The sequence below is a fragment of the Pleurodeles waltl genome, chromosome 7 (genome assembly GCF_031143425.1).
Source record: "Pleurodeles waltl isolate 20211129_DDA chromosome 7, aPleWal1.hap1.20221129, whole genome shotgun sequence".
NCBI classification, from domain to species: Eukaryota; Metazoa; Chordata; class Amphibia; order Caudata; family Salamandridae; genus Pleurodeles; species Pleurodeles waltl.
This window is the reverse complement of record NC_090446.1, coordinates 981,607,266-981,626,160: the sequence shown is the minus strand read 5'-3', so window position 1 is coordinate 981,626,160 and position 18,895 is coordinate 981,607,266. Positions and strand designations below refer to the sequence as shown.

The 18,895-nt window shown below is 44.2% G+C and overlaps 1 protein-coding gene across 2 annotated transcripts in view; it reads right to left on the bottom strand.

The window, feature by feature from the left end:
* Positions 1-18,448, bottom strand: part of TSPAN10 (tetraspanin 10) — a 68,525-nt gene extending 50,077 nt beyond the window's left edge. For both annotated transcript variants that reach the window (XM_069199780.1, XM_069199779.1), the window contains exon 1: positions 18,275-18,448. In XM_069199780.1, the coding sequence (XP_069055881.1) occupies positions 18,275-18,376 (102 nt within the window). In that variant the 5' untranslated portion in view covers positions 18,377-18,448. The remainder of the gene's footprint in view (positions 1-18,274) is intronic.
* Positions 18,449-18,895: the final 447 nt, after the last annotated feature.

Sequence of the window (18,895 nt, the reverse complement as noted above, 5' to 3'; positions counted from 1 at the left end):
CACTTACGCTACTCCTGGCCTTTTCGTGAATTGACGTTCCTGCACAGTCCTCTTTACTAAGTAACTGTAAGAAGAATGGAAGGAAAACATGAAATGGTAATACAAAAATATTTTAAAATAAACAGATCAGTCTATATCACTGACTAGCCACCATACCTAACTCATGCCTACTGTATTAGGCATAAGCTTTCCCACAAAGCAAAAACTAAAATACAAGAGCTTTTGCAGTGGAAGTAGACTCCTTCTGTCCAATTTAAAACTTGGTTAGAGGAAGCTGTGAAGCTAGGCTTAAAGTTGTGGGGAAATCCCCCGGATGTCGCAAGGTTAGTGGCTTTACATCCAAGGCAGAGGAGGAGGAAAATGGGCTGTATTTTCAAGTTGAAGTGCGCTAGACAGCTGATACCGTATCTCCACTCCATTATGCCTAGGACAGCTATCTAGCAAAACGGCCTTCCATCTAAAACAACAGTTATCTTTTTTTTTTAATTAACTTTGGGTTTTCATTTTAGTGTCTTTAAAAAAAGCTGTAGTATTTTGTTTACAAAAGTTTATCTTTTGTTCCTCTCGTTTACTTGAGTTGGCTGGGTGTGTCATCGTCGGTTTGTTGGAACAACTAATACTCAAAGTTTGAGTCATTTGGAAAGCACCCCTCTACAAATCATTTAATTTGCAGAGTTCACAGATCTGAGCACCAACCACCAGGTTCACAAGCATCATAAGAGGTATTCTCTATGCATAGTAATACCTCATCGTGTGTCAGGATTTCATGTGGGACACCACTGATATGTCTTCCAAAACAAAAGCAAAAACTCTTTATAAGTAATTCATTTTCGACTGTTTTAGTGAGATTTTTCAGGCTCCCTCCCTGTTGAGCTGCCTTGGTGGGAATATTGTTGGATTACCTCCCAGAACAGAGAGATGGAGATGGAGTGAAAATGGACACAGGGCACAATTTAATAATGGGCCCCCGGGGGACTGCTGAGCGCAGAGAGGTCTCTCCCCTGTGAATTTTGGGGAAGCTGGTACGGCCCAAGGCGATCTTTGGGCTATGTTGGGCATTTTCCTTGGGCTGGGAGTTGGCAGGTATTTGAAGGCGCCATTTTGTAGTAAGGTCACCATTTTGCCACAGGTGACACGGTGGCCGGTATGGAGGTATAAGAGAACATTTTGTTAAGTGGAGTAGCGTGGTGTTGGGAATAGAGCAGAGTGAGGGAGTGAGTGTGTTCCTAGTTAGAGGTGAGGCAGGACGGCATGTAAATATTAAAAAAGAAGAATAAAAAAATAACACGCGGGTCAGAAATACCTTCAGCACGACGGGATGGCAGACAACCGTGTGCGGAAGACCCTTCAAATGCTCCATAAGACTGGGCGCATGGACTTAGACCAAGAACGTGCCCTTGAGCACCTGCGCCCGACCAGGAAGGTGGCAAGTAGTGTAGCGGCAGCCGTATGGGTCTGCTCGCCTCCACGGCGGTCAGGAGTGTGGGATACCAGGTAAGGCAGGGCGTACGGGGGAAGAGGGAGTGAGGGGAGTGAAGGGAGGGATCAGAGCGGGCCGGGACCGTTCACGGGTTCACCGCTCCCCTGGGATGACACGCCAAGGAAGGCTCAGCTTGTCATGACTGAGCCAGACAGTGTCAGGAGATTACCCATTAAATCAAACTTCCACAGGAGCAGATGCCTTTTACCCACCTCCCTCCAACAGATGCATGCTCATACTTTACTGATTATCTGAACCCTGCATCTGCTAGGGGGAAAGGGGAATGGAAATAGAAAAAGAGAGACGGCCGCCATATCCAGTTTCCAGCCTGTGTTTCCCACTTGAAGATAGGATATTCAGGGTGTGCTTCTGTAACCTGGACCTTTCTTCTTACTGGGATTTCTTTAAAAGGAAGGACCTGCAGTCGGGTGATAAGAGCATAGATAAGTACATTCCTACTGCGTATTCAACTGTTCAGCCATTCACATTCACCCAATTCTATTGTTCTCCTCACCTGGATCTTTTGAGAGACTAGCCTCTCTCTAAGAGAACAATGTTAACTTAATATCTTCTTATCTCCAGGAGTCAGAGGTATCCAAGGTTCTCTGGAGAACAGTTCAAAGGTTCACAAATATACAATCTACTAATGTCTTTTACAGGAAACAAAAACTCCTCCTCAAGGTTCAGTTTTCTCAATCACAGTCCCTAGGAATTAGTCTGAGCACTGAGGTTTGTCTCTAGACTGGCAAGTCTGCAAGGCAAAGAGTTTTTGAATATATATGTACATATATATATTGGCAACTCTGGAAATCATACAAAAGGATTCCTTACTGCAGTTGCTTGAAGTTCTGTTAAGCCAAAACGAATTCTCCTCAGAAAGCCGATAGCCAGTTGTTGGAAGAAGGAAGAAATTCAGCTGCTCCAGAAGGGAAAAAGTAGCTGGTGTGCACACCGTAACAAGAAAAAGAATGAATTACTCGAAACTGGAAGAATTCTCAATGAAACGAAGCGCCTCAGGAACACTGCTCACTCTCCTCAGGATGACAGTTGAAATGCACAGCTCCCAGAGAGAAACAGCTGCAGGGATGCTTCAGCACGAGACTAAGGTAGAAACATTACAGCGATGACCTCACAAAGATTTGCGGCCACCATCTTGAGTGGCAGTTAAACCTGAAGAAGCTAGTTCTAAGTACAGCCTCCGCAAGAGGCAATGGGAGTGAGGACGCCACTGCAACCAACTTAGGTACAAGGAAAAGGGGAATCGTTTTTGCTGAGGGAAGAACTTAACAACACTGGCAATAGTTTTCCTGACACACAGCAGGGAGCGCCGCGCGCAGGCAAGAGGCCCGTGCGTCACCCTCAGAGCACCGCAAGGCGGGAGGGGCAGAGGACAGGGCGGTACCTGGGGAGCAGACATTGGTGAAGGGGAAGTGAGGAGTGGTGCGGGGGGATGGAACTGGAAGACTCAACGTGGCCCGGGCCTCAAAAAGCTGAGGTTGAAGGAGAAAGGGTGATACCAACAGGCCGCAGGTGCCAGCAGGCAGCAGTAGGACAGGACAGGCAGGAGGAACAAGCTGGGGAATGGTGAGAGAGGGACATGGAAGAGGCATCTACAGGGGGAAGGGTGGGGAGGGGAGGACCCCGATTTCTCAACGCTGGTCCACAATGTTGGAATGGAGTGATGAGGAGGGGAGTGACAGAGAGGGGGGGAGAAACCCCATTGAGGGTTAGACCGCTTGCGCAAGTTTACAGGAAAGGCGGAGGCTCAGCGGGTGAGAGCGTCGGGGAAGGTGGAGGTAGGTGGGATGTGGGCAGCAGGGTGGCTCAGGTGGGGGAGAGAACAGGTGAGTCGCTGGGGTGGTCAGGGACAAGGAAAGGGAAAGAGGGTTAAAAATGGTTAACACAGGCACATCGGAGCTATCTTGGCAGCAGGAGGCAGGAGAAGAGAGGTGTGATCCAGGCGGGCATAGTGAAGCTCGGTGACTCTGAGGGGGGAAGAAGAGGCGGACCACGAGCAGACGGCTGGATAGCATCACCAGAGGAGGCTGGCGGATGGGCATCCCAGGCCAAGGATGCTCCTCAGGGACCGTGTGACGGTAGGGGTGTTGAGCACACAGGCGTCGCAATTTCAGTGGGGCAGCGTCCTGGCACGCCAGAGTGGCATAGAGGGCTGGTCACGGCCCCTAGATGGAAGCCACGAGAAGAGGAAGCGGGGAAGTGAGAAAACAGGCAAGAAAGGGCACCGAGGAAACTATCGGGTGAGTATGAAGGGGATGGGCTGGAGGCATCCTGGTGGAGGAAGGGGAAATCAGGGAGAACATGGAGGAGGATGAACAAGGCTGGTGGGAAGGAAGGGGGGAGTTTCTAACGATGTAATTCAGTCGTTCAAGGCACCCATGACAGGATGGTCATGGACAGATGGATTAGCAAAAGAAAGGACCCAGCTGGTTAGGCGGAAGGCACGGGAGCAGTCGCCGTCCTTGGCACCAGGAAAGGGTATCCAAAAAAAGGGGAAAGACATGGTATAATTTGCAATTGAGGCTAATGAAGGTGGAGGTGAAGAGGAGGCCCATTTGCAAAAAGGTGTCTATGTAACAGACAGAGGAGTGGTGATGGAGGAAGGGGGTGCAGCGATAGACAGGAAGGCGAACGGGACAGGTATCTGAAGTGGGGAGGAGACAAAGAAATCAGACATGGATAAGGACGTAAAGGAGGGGAAGGGGAAAAAATTGCCCCACATGGGTACAGCAAAAGCGCTGGGGGAGCACCTGATGCTGACAACAAAGGAGAAGATATGGAAGGGGAAATACGTGGAAATGCTTGAGTTATTACACAGGGAGGCTAGATCAAAAGAAGGATCTAAGGAGGAAGAATATGAGTTGGCCAAATGTCCAAAGGTTCCGGTTACCATTAAGAATTGGACAGGTGCATTTTTGATGTATGCCAGCGTATACTGTGAGCGCTTTCCGGACAGGTCGGTCACGCTGTTTAAATATAAGGATAAAATCTGCAAGGCACAACTTAATTATGGAGGTTATGCCTGGGTGCAGTACGATGAGGAGTTCTGGGCCAGAATGGCAGCCAATCCAGAGGTTCAGTGGGGGGGAGATAGACACGAACCTTTGGCAACATACAATGGGCCCGTCTAAGTTTGGGAAAACCATGTTTACAGCCAGCGGGCTTCCCAGTACTTACCGGCCCTTTTCGAGAGCACCCTACCCAGAGTGGGGTGGGGGCAGCCGCTAAGGGACAATCAGCATCAGCAGGGAGCGGGACAGCAAGAACCAGGGCTTGTTGGGACTACAATAAAGGGATGTGCACTCGCAAATACTTTAAATGTAGACACAAGTGTTCAAAATGTGCAGGAAGGCATGCCCTTGTCAATTGCTATGGTAACAACACCCCTTCAACGTCTGGGATAGGACAAGGACAACCAAGTTTCGGGGGACAACAGGAATGGCAAGGACCACTGAGGGCCTTTGGGGGACAAGGACCTGCGGGGAAAAAGCTTGTACTCCAGTTAATATTGAGAGGTTGAAGTTCTGGTTAGCAGGGTAAAGAGGAGGCCTCGGACATGCTGACAGAGGGCTTCTCTAGGGGATTCAAGGTAGGATATACAGGAGCTCAAGTAAAACGGTGGGCGGAGAACCTTAGATCGGTGAGAGGGAAGGAGGAGGTGGTACGTTTAAAGCTGGAAAAGGAGGTGGCAGCGGGTCACATGGCAGGCCCTTTTACTGACTGTTCAATGCAGAACCTTGTAGTGTCACCTATTGGGGTAGTGCCCAAGAAAGAGACAGGACAGTATAGATTAATACATCATCTATCATGCTCGGAGGGGTTGTCAGTGAACTACTTCATACCAGAGGAGCTGACAAAAGTATCCTACGTGTCAGAGGGTGTGGCCATTGACATGGCAGAGGCGATGGGACCCCGCGCCCTAATGGCAAAATCAGATATTAAGTCAGTTTACAGACTGTTGCCCGTGCATCCACAGGATTTTGAGTTGTTGGGAATTTAATACCAAGGGCAGTGGTATGTGGACAAAGCATTGCCAATGGGCTGCTCCATTTTTTGCTCGTTATTCGAATTCTTTAGCACATGTTTACAATGGATTTTCACAACAATCACAGGGCATGGAGAGATAAATCATTACTTTGACGATTTTTTCTTTGCCTCGCCAGCGTATTCCACAAGTTGTGCAGAGGTCATTCAACAATTCAAGGAGTGCCCCTGGCCCCCGAAAAGATGGTGGGGCCCAATACGGCCTTATCCTTTTTAGGAATTGATTTGGACATTGAGGTTATGATGGCTTAACTGCCAGAAGAGAAGAGGGTGGTCATGATTCAAACGGTACATGACATGTTGGGCAGATGCAAGGTGACAGTGAGGGACATACATGTACTGTTAGGGCACCTTAACTTTGCTTGTAGGGTGGTGGGAGCAGGGAGGACATTTTGTAGACGACTGAGACTGGCTTTAGCGGGACAATGTTTGCCTCACCACCACGTGCGTCTCAACGCAGGAGTGAAGGAGGACTTGAAAATTTGGTGCATATTCCTAGACTCTTTTTATGGCACACCTTTGCAGTCATGGAAGGACTGGCAGTGGGATGCGCAAATATTTTCTGATGCAGCAGGAGCTTCCGGCTTTGGCATATATTGGCAGGGCATGTGGTGTGCAGAGGAATGGCCGGACAACTGGAAGAATTGGAGAACGAGCATAGCATTCCTAGAATCACTTTCCCTAGTCGTGGCAGTCTGTGGGGACACATGTTGGAGCACACAAGAGTGGTGTTCAGGGTAGACAATTTGGCAGTCATACAGGTAGTGAACAGGCAGTCTGCGAAGGATCCCCAGGTTTTACAGCTGTTAAGGAGTTTTGTGCTGGAGTGTCTACGACATGACATTTTATTTAGGACAAGACATGTCCCGGGAGTGAACAAAGACATTGCGGATTCCTTGTCTCGTTCACAGTGGGAGAGGTTTCATGGTCTAGTCACGGAAGAGGACCTGTGCAGGACAGACATGCCAGAAGTGCTGTGGAGCATAGGCAGCAGAGGATGCTTTACTTGGTGGTGAACTCATGGGCTCACTCCATGCAGTTGGAGTATGTAAGGGCATGGCAGGAGTTTTTGAGGTCTGGGGCACACAGAAGGGACACTGAAGGGGAAAGGGTGGAAGATGTAGTTCAATTCATTATGGACCTAGTGGAAAGAGGGCAGTCCAGGATAACAATAGCGGGGAAGCTAGCGGGAAAGAGCTTGTGGGGTTATCAGCCATCAGCAGGGGAGCTGGGTCAGAGGATTCTTGAGGGTTGGGCCAAGGAGGGGGGTATGAGGAAAATGGCTAGGCAGCCAATGTCATTGAAGCTGTTGAAAGAGGTGATTCAGATTTTACAGGTCATATGTGTGGAAGAGAAGGAAGCACTGTTGTTTCGGGCCCTAATGTCTTGGATGTTTTTAGGTGCATTCGAGTCTCAGAACTGTTGGGGTCGAAGCAGGGGGGGAAGTATAACATGGAGCAAAGTGCAGTTCAGTACTCAGGGCATATTCATAAGGCTGCGGAGTTCCGAAACAGATCAGGTAGGGAGAGGCATGGATGTATTTCTCAGGAAATATCCTATAAGCCACGATATGCCCCCACTCCTTGGGAAAGCAACTATGAATTCACAGTACAGATCGGGTGGGACGGGTATTCCAGCATGGCGATGGGAGGAAGGTCACTTCATATCAGCTGTTGGCGGTTTTCAGAAAAGGTTTGACAGTAATGGGACAAGACGCATCACAGTTTGGAACTCACTCTTTTCGGATTGGGATAGCGACAGAAGCAGGGAGGCAGAAATGGAACAAGGACAAGTTAATGGGGCTGGGGAGGTGGAAATCTGACAGCTTTAGGAAGTATGTGAGAAATGGGGGACAATGGGGATGGGTGACCGCGCCTAATGATCTGTTTCTTCCTTTTCAGGTGTTGTGCCAGGTCCGGATGTGAGCTTCCTTTCTATATGTGTCGTGGGCCATTCATTCGTAAAGGGGGCACATCGTCAAGCGAAGAGAACAAGCTTTGGCGAAAACCTGGGGTTGGACGGGGAGTGATACAAAGTGAAATGGGATGGAAAAGGGGGAATGAAGTGGCAATAATTATTAGGGCGTTTACAGAGGTTAAAAGCCAGAGGCGCTTGTCCGGATGTTCCGTTAGTATATGTCGTGGAGAACAACTTAGTGGTAAAAACAGGATTGGATGTCATGAAAGTCATGAAGAGAGATTTGCACGACATCAGACAACAGTGGAGAGGGTGCCATGTGATTTGGACAGCCTTTGTTCTGCATTGGTGCTGGAGAGGGGCAATTGAGCGTGCGAGATGGAAAATCAATAAAGAGATGAAGGGGTTTTATGCTGCAAGAAAAGTCACATATATAGAACACAGCGACCTTAAGTTTGAAGACATAGAATTTTTCTAAGGTGGATGGTGTGTATTTGTCCTTTATGGGCATGGAGCTGTACTTGCTGCACATAAAAGAGACACTGAAAGAGCTTCTGCGGGAGTGGTGAGTAATGGGTGGGAGGGGCTGGGGGAGACAGAAAAAGTATTTTTCTGGTGGCGGAGGCAGAGAGTTCACATGCCAATGAAAATAGGTATGGACAGAGAACCTGGCATTACACTTTGAAAACTAAAAGGGGGTGGACAACAGCAGGACAGGTCAGACAGGAAGGAAACTTGGCATTATGAGTTTTGCTAGTTACAAGTTCAATTGTTAGGTTGCATCAGGAGCTGGCTAAGGAGACAAAACGGGTTTGACAGGGAAAACGGTATTAAAGGATGAATGTAGTAAGAGATGGCAAGGTTAAGATTAAAGGGAGGGGGTAGGCCAGGGTAGGGGAGGAGGGAGAGTTTTGGTTAGGTGAATTGGCCGTATAGTGAGGCTTCAGTTTTGTGAGGGGAAGGCCAAGGTTTTTTATTTGTAAGTGCACCCTTTTCCAATAAAGCAGCCCTTTTCACACACAGCAAAGCATGTCCTGGTGTTATCCCTTCTTCCCCAAAGGCATCTCCAAGACACCTATACTAGTATTTGCAACTTAAGCCAAAAGAAAAGCCCAGTGGGTAGGGGTGCATCAGAAGCAGACGGGGGAGGCCACATCTTTCCTTCCTTCCATCTTGTCACAGTGAATACTGGATGCAAGTAATATAACATGTTAATAAGGTAGTTAAGTTGTTAAGTTTGAGTCTGCTTTTTCTTTCTTTATTTGGCCATTTCTCTGCGCACTTTATACATCTATGCCACAGCATGGCATTGGGCAGACACCAGTAGTGTGGGGTTTAGACCTGTGATCGCTTTTGTTATGGATTTCCACTAATGGCCACTCAACAACTGTGGTTTTCTGTTGGCTTTTCCCATGTATTTAGGTAGCGCCATTAATTTAGTGTGCCTTCGTCCTTTCAGTTGAAAGCAATAACTTCAGGATTTATCATGGCGTTTGCATGATTTGTACAGACAGGTAATGAATTAGATGCCTTTATCCTGGTTCAGTTCACAATTGTTGTTGAGCACTTCTTCATATAAAATGTAGTATAATTGATTTTGCAGGACAATATCAGTTAAAACATGCATGTTCTTTCTAGAATGTTGCTATCACAATTTAAAAATAATTTAATGACACTTGATCCTGTGTTTATACATATGACATTTTTGCAAATTAAGTTATATTGGACACCTCATATCTTAGTAATATTAATAATAACATATATTAGGCAATAATATGATACAGGTTTAGGCAAATTAGAGGATTACCATGGTGTGCATCTGTACATAATAATAATTGGGACTTTTTTTCCATTGTCAGGTGATTATGCAGAGGACTGTGTTTTTTCTGGCCCTGGTTTCTTAGACTGATCTTTCATGAGAGGTGATTTCCATTTTTCTATTCTTGAGTCCCACTTTTTCACCGTCATGGATTTCTGATATTTTTAGTAACAAATTACAGGGTATCATGAACTACTCACCCTCTCTTGTATAATGTGATATACATAACTCTATCCAGAATATGGTTTATTAATTTATATAGTTGTTTATTTCTTGTGATTGTATTACTTAAAATATATGTTACTTGTTAATTTCTTGTGATTTTCTTTTATTTTCTGTAAATCTCTCGTGACTTTGGCTTACTATTTATTGGTAATATAAGCCCTGAAGAAGCAACAAATTTGACTTGATTGAGGTCGTGAAACACATGATGGCCTGTCCTAATTGCGTTATAAAATTTGGGATCAACATAGTAAAAAAAGAATAATTATGAAATAAACTTTCAACAGTCTGACTAGATGGTTTCATACCTGTAACAATTATAGCTATGTAAGACTTCAAAACAACCTGTCTTTCGGAAACTACACACAGTCCACTGTTCCACTGGGAATGCTCGAGCCAATATTCACAGTATCACCACATCCCTGAGGAGGAGAGAATTCCCTGCTACAAGAAACTGAAAGTGTTTCTCATCCTGAGGTGCAGCCACACAGTGCTCCCTAAAACAATAAGTTATCATTTCACTGCATGCAGCCAGTAAAGTGATCGTAACAGAGTAGAGGGAGATGCCCCCTGGACATTCAAGGCAAAGGGCCCTCCTATCCTCAATGGTTGTTTTAAGCTCTGCACAGGAATACTTGAGTTGACATGTAGGAGGGTAGGTGGTCCATTAGATAGGGGTCACCCACACATGCATAAAAAATAGATGTGAACTTTCAAAAAATAAATAGGTTAGCTAATGGTTGCTGTTCACCCTACCTCCTTTCATGTCTGATTAGACATGAATAGAGGACTACTTTCCACTAGAGAAGTGCTGTTCCTTCAACCAATTAAACTTCCTCTAGACTTCATCTACTTTTACAGAAGAAGTTCCAAAGGTAATCTCACCACATACGTAGACATCTTGGATACAATTGCTCAGGATGTAGTGCCAAGCTGCCACGGAGTAGGCTCATCTGCCAGGCCAGAGTTCTACCCATCAGATGGCTCCCATACATATTGGTCTTTGCTTGTGGCCATAAGAAGAATTCAAACCGAAGTACAGACTGATATATGAGGTAACACATTATTTGAAGCAGTTAAAGCTGGGCCACCTGCACAACTGGATAGCCATTTTAATAAATGAGGGATGTAGGCTTGCCAGTTGGTCGAAGGACATCCCAACAGCCTGGATTACTTATCTATAATCTATACTACTCCAAATCTTCCTTTCTTATCCAGAACCACTACTATAAGGGTTGTCCTCGTTTCCCAGACACGTCACCCCTTCCAAAGGTTTCTTCTCTCTCCTCGCAGCATGACAATCGCGCCCTCAGCTAATCAGTGTGAGATGACAGCAAAGAGTTAGATGAAAGAAGTCTAAAAAAAAAAAAAAATCTGTCACCCTCTCATTAGGTGTTTAAATAGTATTTTCTGATGTTCAAAAATTGAGGTTTGGAACACTGGCCCTATCACAAGAGATATTGACAGAACTCAAATACAATAAGATGATATAGGATACTGTTGACATCAACACTACACTGAAATAAGGAAAATATGCACACAAAATTAAGAACATTTATCAGTTGTAGATATATTAGCAAAGATGCAGCACAACTGAAAACTTGTGCATTATTTGGATATGTCTCAGTACCTTCTCTACCTTGCTAATATTTCAGATCTTGGTCAGCATTAGCATTTACCAGGTGTGGATCCAGAAATCGGGGGCATTTATCCTTTACCAAGGGGTTTCTTTGTTCTGTACTTACTTTGTCATTATTTTCTAATATGTTGGATGTCTTCTTCAATGTATTGACACAAAGTTGCATGCATGTCTCTGTTGTGCTTCATTAATTGCTGGATTATTGTTGAATGACTATCATATTTAGAATGTATTTTAGAACATAGGTTCTTCTACAATTTCGAAGAACGGAGGACGTCTTGGATAAGGTGAAACATGTATTGGTGTCCCTGGATTGAACAACATATCTGTAACATCCACTTACTAGATGTGAAATGTTCTAGGTATTTTTATGATTGTACATTTTAGGATTTGTATTTGGATCATATATATTTGAATGAATCCTTAAGTGGTAAATAAAGTTATTGTGTTTATTATAACACTTAATTGAACTTTGTAGTGATTAGTATGACATCTTGTATATGTTGTGCTCCTGATGTATATTGTATACCTTGATAAGATTTCGGACCTTCCTTCAATAATAGAGAACACATTGGTTATTATGTTTTCCTGTTTAATTGTGTTATGCACTAAATCTAGTCCTTGTATGCTGCATAAGTGCCAACAATTTATGCACAATCTCTCTCTCACTCTTGTTTAGTTTGTTTTCACATTCTGAACTCTACCTATCCAGAAATGCACTAGAGGGCATACGTAGATGGGTGCATCTCATGTTTTATGTGGCCAAAAGGAGCTTCTACTGCAGCGCATAGACATGTGGAAACGTTGAAGCCCATTAATACTTTTTGGGTCGTGTCTACTGGCTCATTGCTGCTCATTGCTTCCCACAGGTTGGCTATATTATCACAAATGTTCTTGCTTCTTACTCATTAGCTTGTATGGGCTTTACTTTTGCTTCTTATGCTTGCCCTCCCCTTGAGCTTTTCCACATTACTTGTGTCTTTCAAATGTTCACTTTACAAACAATACTTTTTTCTTTTAGCTAAGCACACCACAAGAGTGCATCTGTTTTCCAGCTGTCGCCTTATCATTCTTCTCTCCTTTCTGCTGTGCTCCATCTTGCTTTCTTTCACCCATGTGCTTCTCCCTCAATGCCCCTCTGTGATGTGCTCACCCTTGTGTGATTCTCTGCCTTCCTTGCTGCTTTCTCTCCCATGTGCTTCTCTGCCTAGATGGCCCATGTTGCTCTCTCACTCACCCGTTTGCTTTCCCACACACCTGTTGCTCCATGTTGCTCTCTCTCTCACTGTTGTTTGCTCCCCTCACTCACACCTTCAGTGTTGCTTCTATTCCCCTGATTTTGCACATTTTTAGAAATTTGGTCTGTAGTTGGCAGAGGTATGCACCCTGTCCAACTAGGGACCACAGTCCTCATCAAGGCAATTCAGATACACAAGCTAAATTAACCTGTGTTCACTCTCTGGTAGCTTGGCACAAAGCGGACAGGCTTAACTTAAAAGGCAATGTGAAAAGTATTTGTGCAACACTTAATTACAGTAACACAGTGAAGGACACCACAAGAAGACTAAACACCAGTTAAGAAAAATAGGTAATGGGCATCTGATTAAAACAAGATCAAAACAACAAAAATCCAACAGGTAGATCCTGAGACATGTAATTTTAAAGATTTAGGTGAAAATAGCACATAGAAGAGCAAGGTGCTAACTGGGGTTATCTGGTCGCGCTGGACCGGGACAAAGTCACAAGTTCAGGCTGAATGCAGTGAAGCGTGGGCCGGCTACAGGGACCCCTTGGGGCCCGCTGAACACAGTACCCTAAATCCTGATACGCGGTCTGCGCTGTGTTGCTTTGCAAAGCTTTGCATTGCTTCGCGACAGTTCTGATGAAAACCACAGAAGGAAGAGCATCTTAGGCTCACTTCCAAGTGTACAGGACTGGGGTGACACCACTTGGCAATGTAGACTCACAGATGGCAGAGTCCAGGTGCTGTAGCAGGTGAGTTGGAAGCAGTCTTTGATGTCCCTGAGACTGCAGAAGAACGGGTGGCAAGCCAACAAGTTCTTGGAGAATCTTGGGTTCAAGGATGTAGAGAACAGGTCCAGTCCTTCTCACTGCAAGCAATGAGCAGCAGACCAACACAGCAAAGCAAGTAGCAAATTGGCAGTCCTGCCTACAGCACAGCACACAGCAAGCAGTAGGCCAACACAGCAATGCAGTTTCAGAGTGGCAGTCCGTCTTGGCAGCACAGCAGTCTTTCTTCCTGGCGGAATACCCTTGGTCCTAGTAGAGTTCTGATTTTGTGGGAATTGGGGTCCAGTGTTGTTTGGTGCCCTTGTTCTGGAAGCTGGGAGAAACTTCCAGGCCTTCCTCTGAAGTCCACAAGGTCCCGGTCCTGCTCACCCTGGCTCCAGGCTCTCTACAGGGAGTTATGCAGCCATTTGTGTGGGGAGAGGCATAGCCCTATTTAGGTGTAAGTGAGGCAGAGCTAAGCTCTGCCCTCATCAAGCTAGTAAATGAGCCATTAAGGCCCATTAAGCCACACCTAAGCTCCCATTGTGTGACTGTCCGGAGGGAAAGCTTTCATCTGTCCCAGACGTGTGTTCAGAGACAGACAGATGCACAGAATGGTTAAGGTAAGAAAATGCCAACTTTTTAAAAAGTGGCATTTTCAGACTTACAATTTAAAATCTGACTTCATCATAGATTGTGATTTTAAATTGTGATCCCAGAGATGCCAAACTTGGGGGTCCTATCTGTTCCCTATTAGAAATTACACTGAAAAATGTAATAAGGTAATTGCAATGTTATTCCATGTGAGAGATAGGCCTTTCTTTCAGTAGTGAAAAAGAATATAAGGGGTTTTCACTACTAGGACAAGTAAAACTTAAAAGCACATGTCCTACTTTTTAATTACACAGGAGTGACATATGTATTAAAAAGAAAGGGTTGGGTCTAGCAAGAGGGTTACCTTGCCAGGTCGACATGGCAGTTTAAAACTGCACACACAGGCTGTGCAATGGCAGGCCTGAGACATGTTTGAAGGGCACCTGAATTGGGTGGCACAATCAGTGTAGCATGTCCACCAGTAGGATTTACTGGGCACTTTAATAGAGACTTATAAGATAATTAAATATGCCAAATGAGGATAAGCCAATGTTACCATGTTTTAAGCAGACAGCACATGCACTTTAGCACTGGTTAGCAGTGGTAAAGTACACAGAGTTCTAAAGCCAGCAAAAAGGAGGTCAGCAAAACAGGAGGTCTGAAGGCAAAAAGTCAAGGTTAACCATGCAACGGATGCTAGGTCTAACAGTACTGCTCCTCAGCTGCCCTGTGCCTATGTTGTGAGCTAACTAAGCCTGATGAACAAAACAGGCAAAATAATTAGAATGTCAATGCTTGCTTTCTCCTGTCTCTTTACTCGCTCTCAATTTCTCAATCACATTCATTCTGTTTCACTTATCCCAAATCTTTACTATAGAATTTGGAGGGAAGTGTTTTTCTACAAGAAACTATAAGTAAACACACCCCTGGAACAAAGTGTTCCAAAATTCTGTAAACCCCCAGAGTAGTCATTATTAATTGCTTTTGCGTTCTGTCATACAAACATATCTTTTGGTGACCATTCTTGGAAAAAACTGGGTCTGTGGAAAGATGCTTTTATTTTCGTTGATGTCTACAGAATTGCTGTAATTTAATCAACAATAATTGCCAGTGAGTGGCAAATATGTCAAGTGGGTCCGTGTTCCCTACCCAGCCCTGGGCTTTTGTGACAAAAGGATCTTTTGTGATGGGGCTTGTAAGCCTAGTTTTAATAGAATAATTCAAAGTAAAGTACCCAGAATGCAGGTCGCTTGGCAGGTATGCAGCATTATTTGTGGAGAGCGAGATTTTGCCACTGGATGTTTCTATGCACCAAGGGATGGAGATGGCATGGATGGGAGCAGAGCGAGAGGGGTCGAAATGATGGCAATATTGTATTTTATAGTTAAAGTCAGTACCAACGAGACAGGGGTGCTTGTACAGGTACAAATAGTTTAAAAGCATTACTTTTTTGTAAATATTGAAGGGGGCAGATTCTTAAGATCAAATTGCAAAGAGTTTCAAAAGATCTCTCACAGTAGCTCCATAGCCATCAACGCACCCCATGCCATGGGGATGACTTGTAGGCAGTCCTGGGTTTTCCGCAAACAGTACTAAGCATGATGGCATATGTAGGCAGATACTTGTGTAGGGAAAAATGGAACTATAGGCCCCATCACTCTAAAGCCAAAAGTGAATGAAGGTCACCCCGGTGACATGGGCTAGTTAACAAGTATGTAGATCACTAAGCTCTCAATAAAGCTCTCTCGCTTTTAGGAAAGAACAAAACACAGAAGTTTAGGAAATTGATATCAGCTGGAATATGGTAGTGGAATGATCTTCTCCAAATGAACTGTCTGACATGCTACACCATTGCCAGACTGATTCAAGTCTGCAAGGTTTTGTATTTCAGTTCCTACGTCTTCATTTAACAAGGCTGTGCCATTTGGGAGTTATAGCCATTATTTATTTCAATTTAATCGAAGCACATCTTTATCAAGTACTGGATTTTTTTTGTATGCTAACACTTGGCATTCTGGGACTTGAAGTTCTCTTTTACCATTCAGATATGGCCTAATAATCCAACCATGTAGAGTTTCGATGGCTCAAAATGTCACCACGTTTTAATGTTTTATAAATGACACTATCACAAATAGCAGTTAAAATAGGGTGAACAGATTTTGAGTAGCAAAAACCAGGACAGGTCAGACATAAAAGAGGGACTAAAGACTTTACTCACACTTTTATATCTGGCATGCCCCGTTGTTTCTTTGCGTAGGTTTGTGAATGTGTGCCTATACATATGTGTGTGTTTATATATATAAATACACAGACACACAACACACACACATGAACGCATGCACACATTTACAAGACTCCATATATAAAATTAGCTATGGCTTGACCTCCCACCCTGCAACCCCAACCCTCCCCAATCCACCTCTCTCTGCTCCCCACTGTGGACTGTGTTGCCTGACAGTATCAGATAAATTACTTTAATTAATTCATACTTCACTTATGCTTCCCTACATGATCTGACCTATGTCCCAAAATCGATACATTTATTTTATTATCTGACTTTTGTCCCAAAAACCGAGACATTTGTTTAAAATTAAGAGAAGGGTTGGGACACCGGGACAGTCCTCTAAAAACCGGGGCTGTCCGGGGAAATCCGGGACGTCTGGTCACCCTAAGTTTTAATCACTGCCTTGTTTAAACTCAGATCTCCAAAAAGTGTGTTGTTATTTTAAAGACAATTGTTAAATGTCCAAACGGCAAAGATTTTCAGCAAGGTTCTCCGGTCATCCCAGATATTAAGTGATACTTTTATCTCACACCACTTTGCATTCTGGTATTTCTGTTTTCCTGTGAGGGATACTGGACCAAGGACCAGAAGAGTGAAGGTTACAGACTCACAAAATGGATTTGGAAGGGCACAGTGAATTGCTATTCATAAAGGGTGTGTTTAGAGTGCCTCTTCCAAATAGCAAGCTCTTATAGTATCTATATATGTCTTGCCACTGAAATCCGTTCACAAAACATTGTCATTTTACTGACTCCTAACAATGGGTGGAAAGCCATTGGCAGAAGGGAACAGATCGCAAGGTGTGCCCAGGGGGTCACTTCTTTGGGAATGTTAAAAAAAAAAAGTTTGTTGGGGAGTAGACATTGATACAGTGGAAACGTTTTTAACTTTTATTTAAAAGAAAAATAAAACAACACAGCCTTATTTTTTTTAAGGACAGCACGTTTTTTTAAAAAGTGTACTTCATTGAAATGAGAGACAGTGGTCAGCTGACTCTGGTTTACATCATTCATCTGATGCCGACCAATCGGAGACCTACCTCATTAATATTCATTAGGTAGGCCTGATTGTGAACCATTCCAGTTCAGAATTTAGCGAACTGATCTATTAGTACATAAGTAGATTAGTTAAATTCCTTAACAGTCGCAAAAATTGTAGCTGCAAATTGCAACCAGATTTTTGCAACCAGTAATTAGTATATGTGGCCCTAAAAGTCTCAGAATGCAAAGTGGTGAGGTCCAAAATCTAGGGCTAGCTGATTACATTATCTTTATGTGGTGAGATTTTAGTTGTTTCAAAAGTCTAGAAAATGTCCAAAGCAAGCTTGGGGTTAAAAATGATCACATTGAGTGTTACAGCCACAAGAGGTACCCTTCATTGGCAAACAAACACAATTATATACTAGGACTGCATTACAACTTGTTCTAAGTCAAGACAGGTCATGGGCGACGATATTTCAGTAGTGTTGTTTCTTAATTTTTTAACAAATCTCTGGCGATTTGTAGTTAAAGAAGGCTACAGCTCCCAGAATTCATTAGGCCGTTGAGAAAAAGCGGAGGATTACATATGTGATCGATCTCTGGGGTGCGGGTAAGTGGTCATTTTAGGATTTAATGAAATTAGCTAAGAGGTCCCATGTCACAACTTCCATCATCTTTTTAGTAAATACAACTTTGCTTGCGGCTAGTGCTACTGGGAAAGGGAAAGATCAAGTCATAAAAGGGATCCGTGAAGAAAAATGAAAAGCATTAGATACAGAGGTCTTATTTAGAATTTGGCGGAAGAGATACTCAATCGAAATGTGGAGATATCTGCCACATTTGTGATGAAATATCCCCTCCGCCTAACTCTAAAAGTCCGAGAGTTCTCAGGTTTCCCAGTTTTCATATCTGTGCAGCTCTGCCATTTCAGTTTTATTTCTTTGCATTTTTACATCCATTAGAACATTAGGACTACAAGTACCTGAATGCAAAGATAAAAACATGGTCTGGAGGAGGTACACCTGCATGCCTCTAGGACACTCCAGAGCTCTGTAGAAATTAGAATGAAGGCCATTATAAGAACGCTTTCATTTCGTTTTGCACAAAACGGGCAGCAAGGGCATACTACGGCCTCCCAGCAGACGATAACAGTAAACTTGGAAACAGGGGAGTGCCGGGACCAAACACGGGAATGCGGTATTCTTGAGAGAGCCAGAGTAAAGGTAGAAACTATGCGATCTTGCAGAAAGCTGTGACTGGTACTTACCGAGGGTAGCAAGGGGCTGTCCTCCGAGGACGCCCCCTTCATCTTTCCTGACGACAACGCACGGATCACCCTCTCCCAAACGGTCTTTAGTTTCCCCGCCATCCTGAAGGGTGCCTGTTTGCTGAAGTTGGGATGTAGAGTCCAACCGTTCTTCAGGGAGGCCTCTACACTCTGCCGCTCGCACCTCAAGTCATACAGACATCATGTGAGGAAACAAACACATTCCTAGGGCTCGGCCAGCGAAAAAAGGCCTCAACCTTAACCAATCCGACGCGCTTCACCGCGATACAAAGGGCTCATTAACAGCCAACAGCTTTAGAAAAAATATGTGCTTTAGCAGTTCCGAAGAACATAAATTGCTCCTAAATTTGTTTGATCATAAGCGGTAGCTTATCTTTTGAAAATTACTTTTGTCCTTTTTGTACGCTGACTGGTAAATAAATTATATGTTCTCAAGACACAGCAGTGTAAAAGGATGGCTCGAAACAGAAGCAGAACATATTCAAATACGTTTTGAGGTGAGGTTTGGGAGGAAATTCGGACCAAAATATTTTTTTTGTTTCAGAGAATAAATACTGTATTTTTGCGCATGGCAACGAAATAACTGAAGTTGGTTGCTGA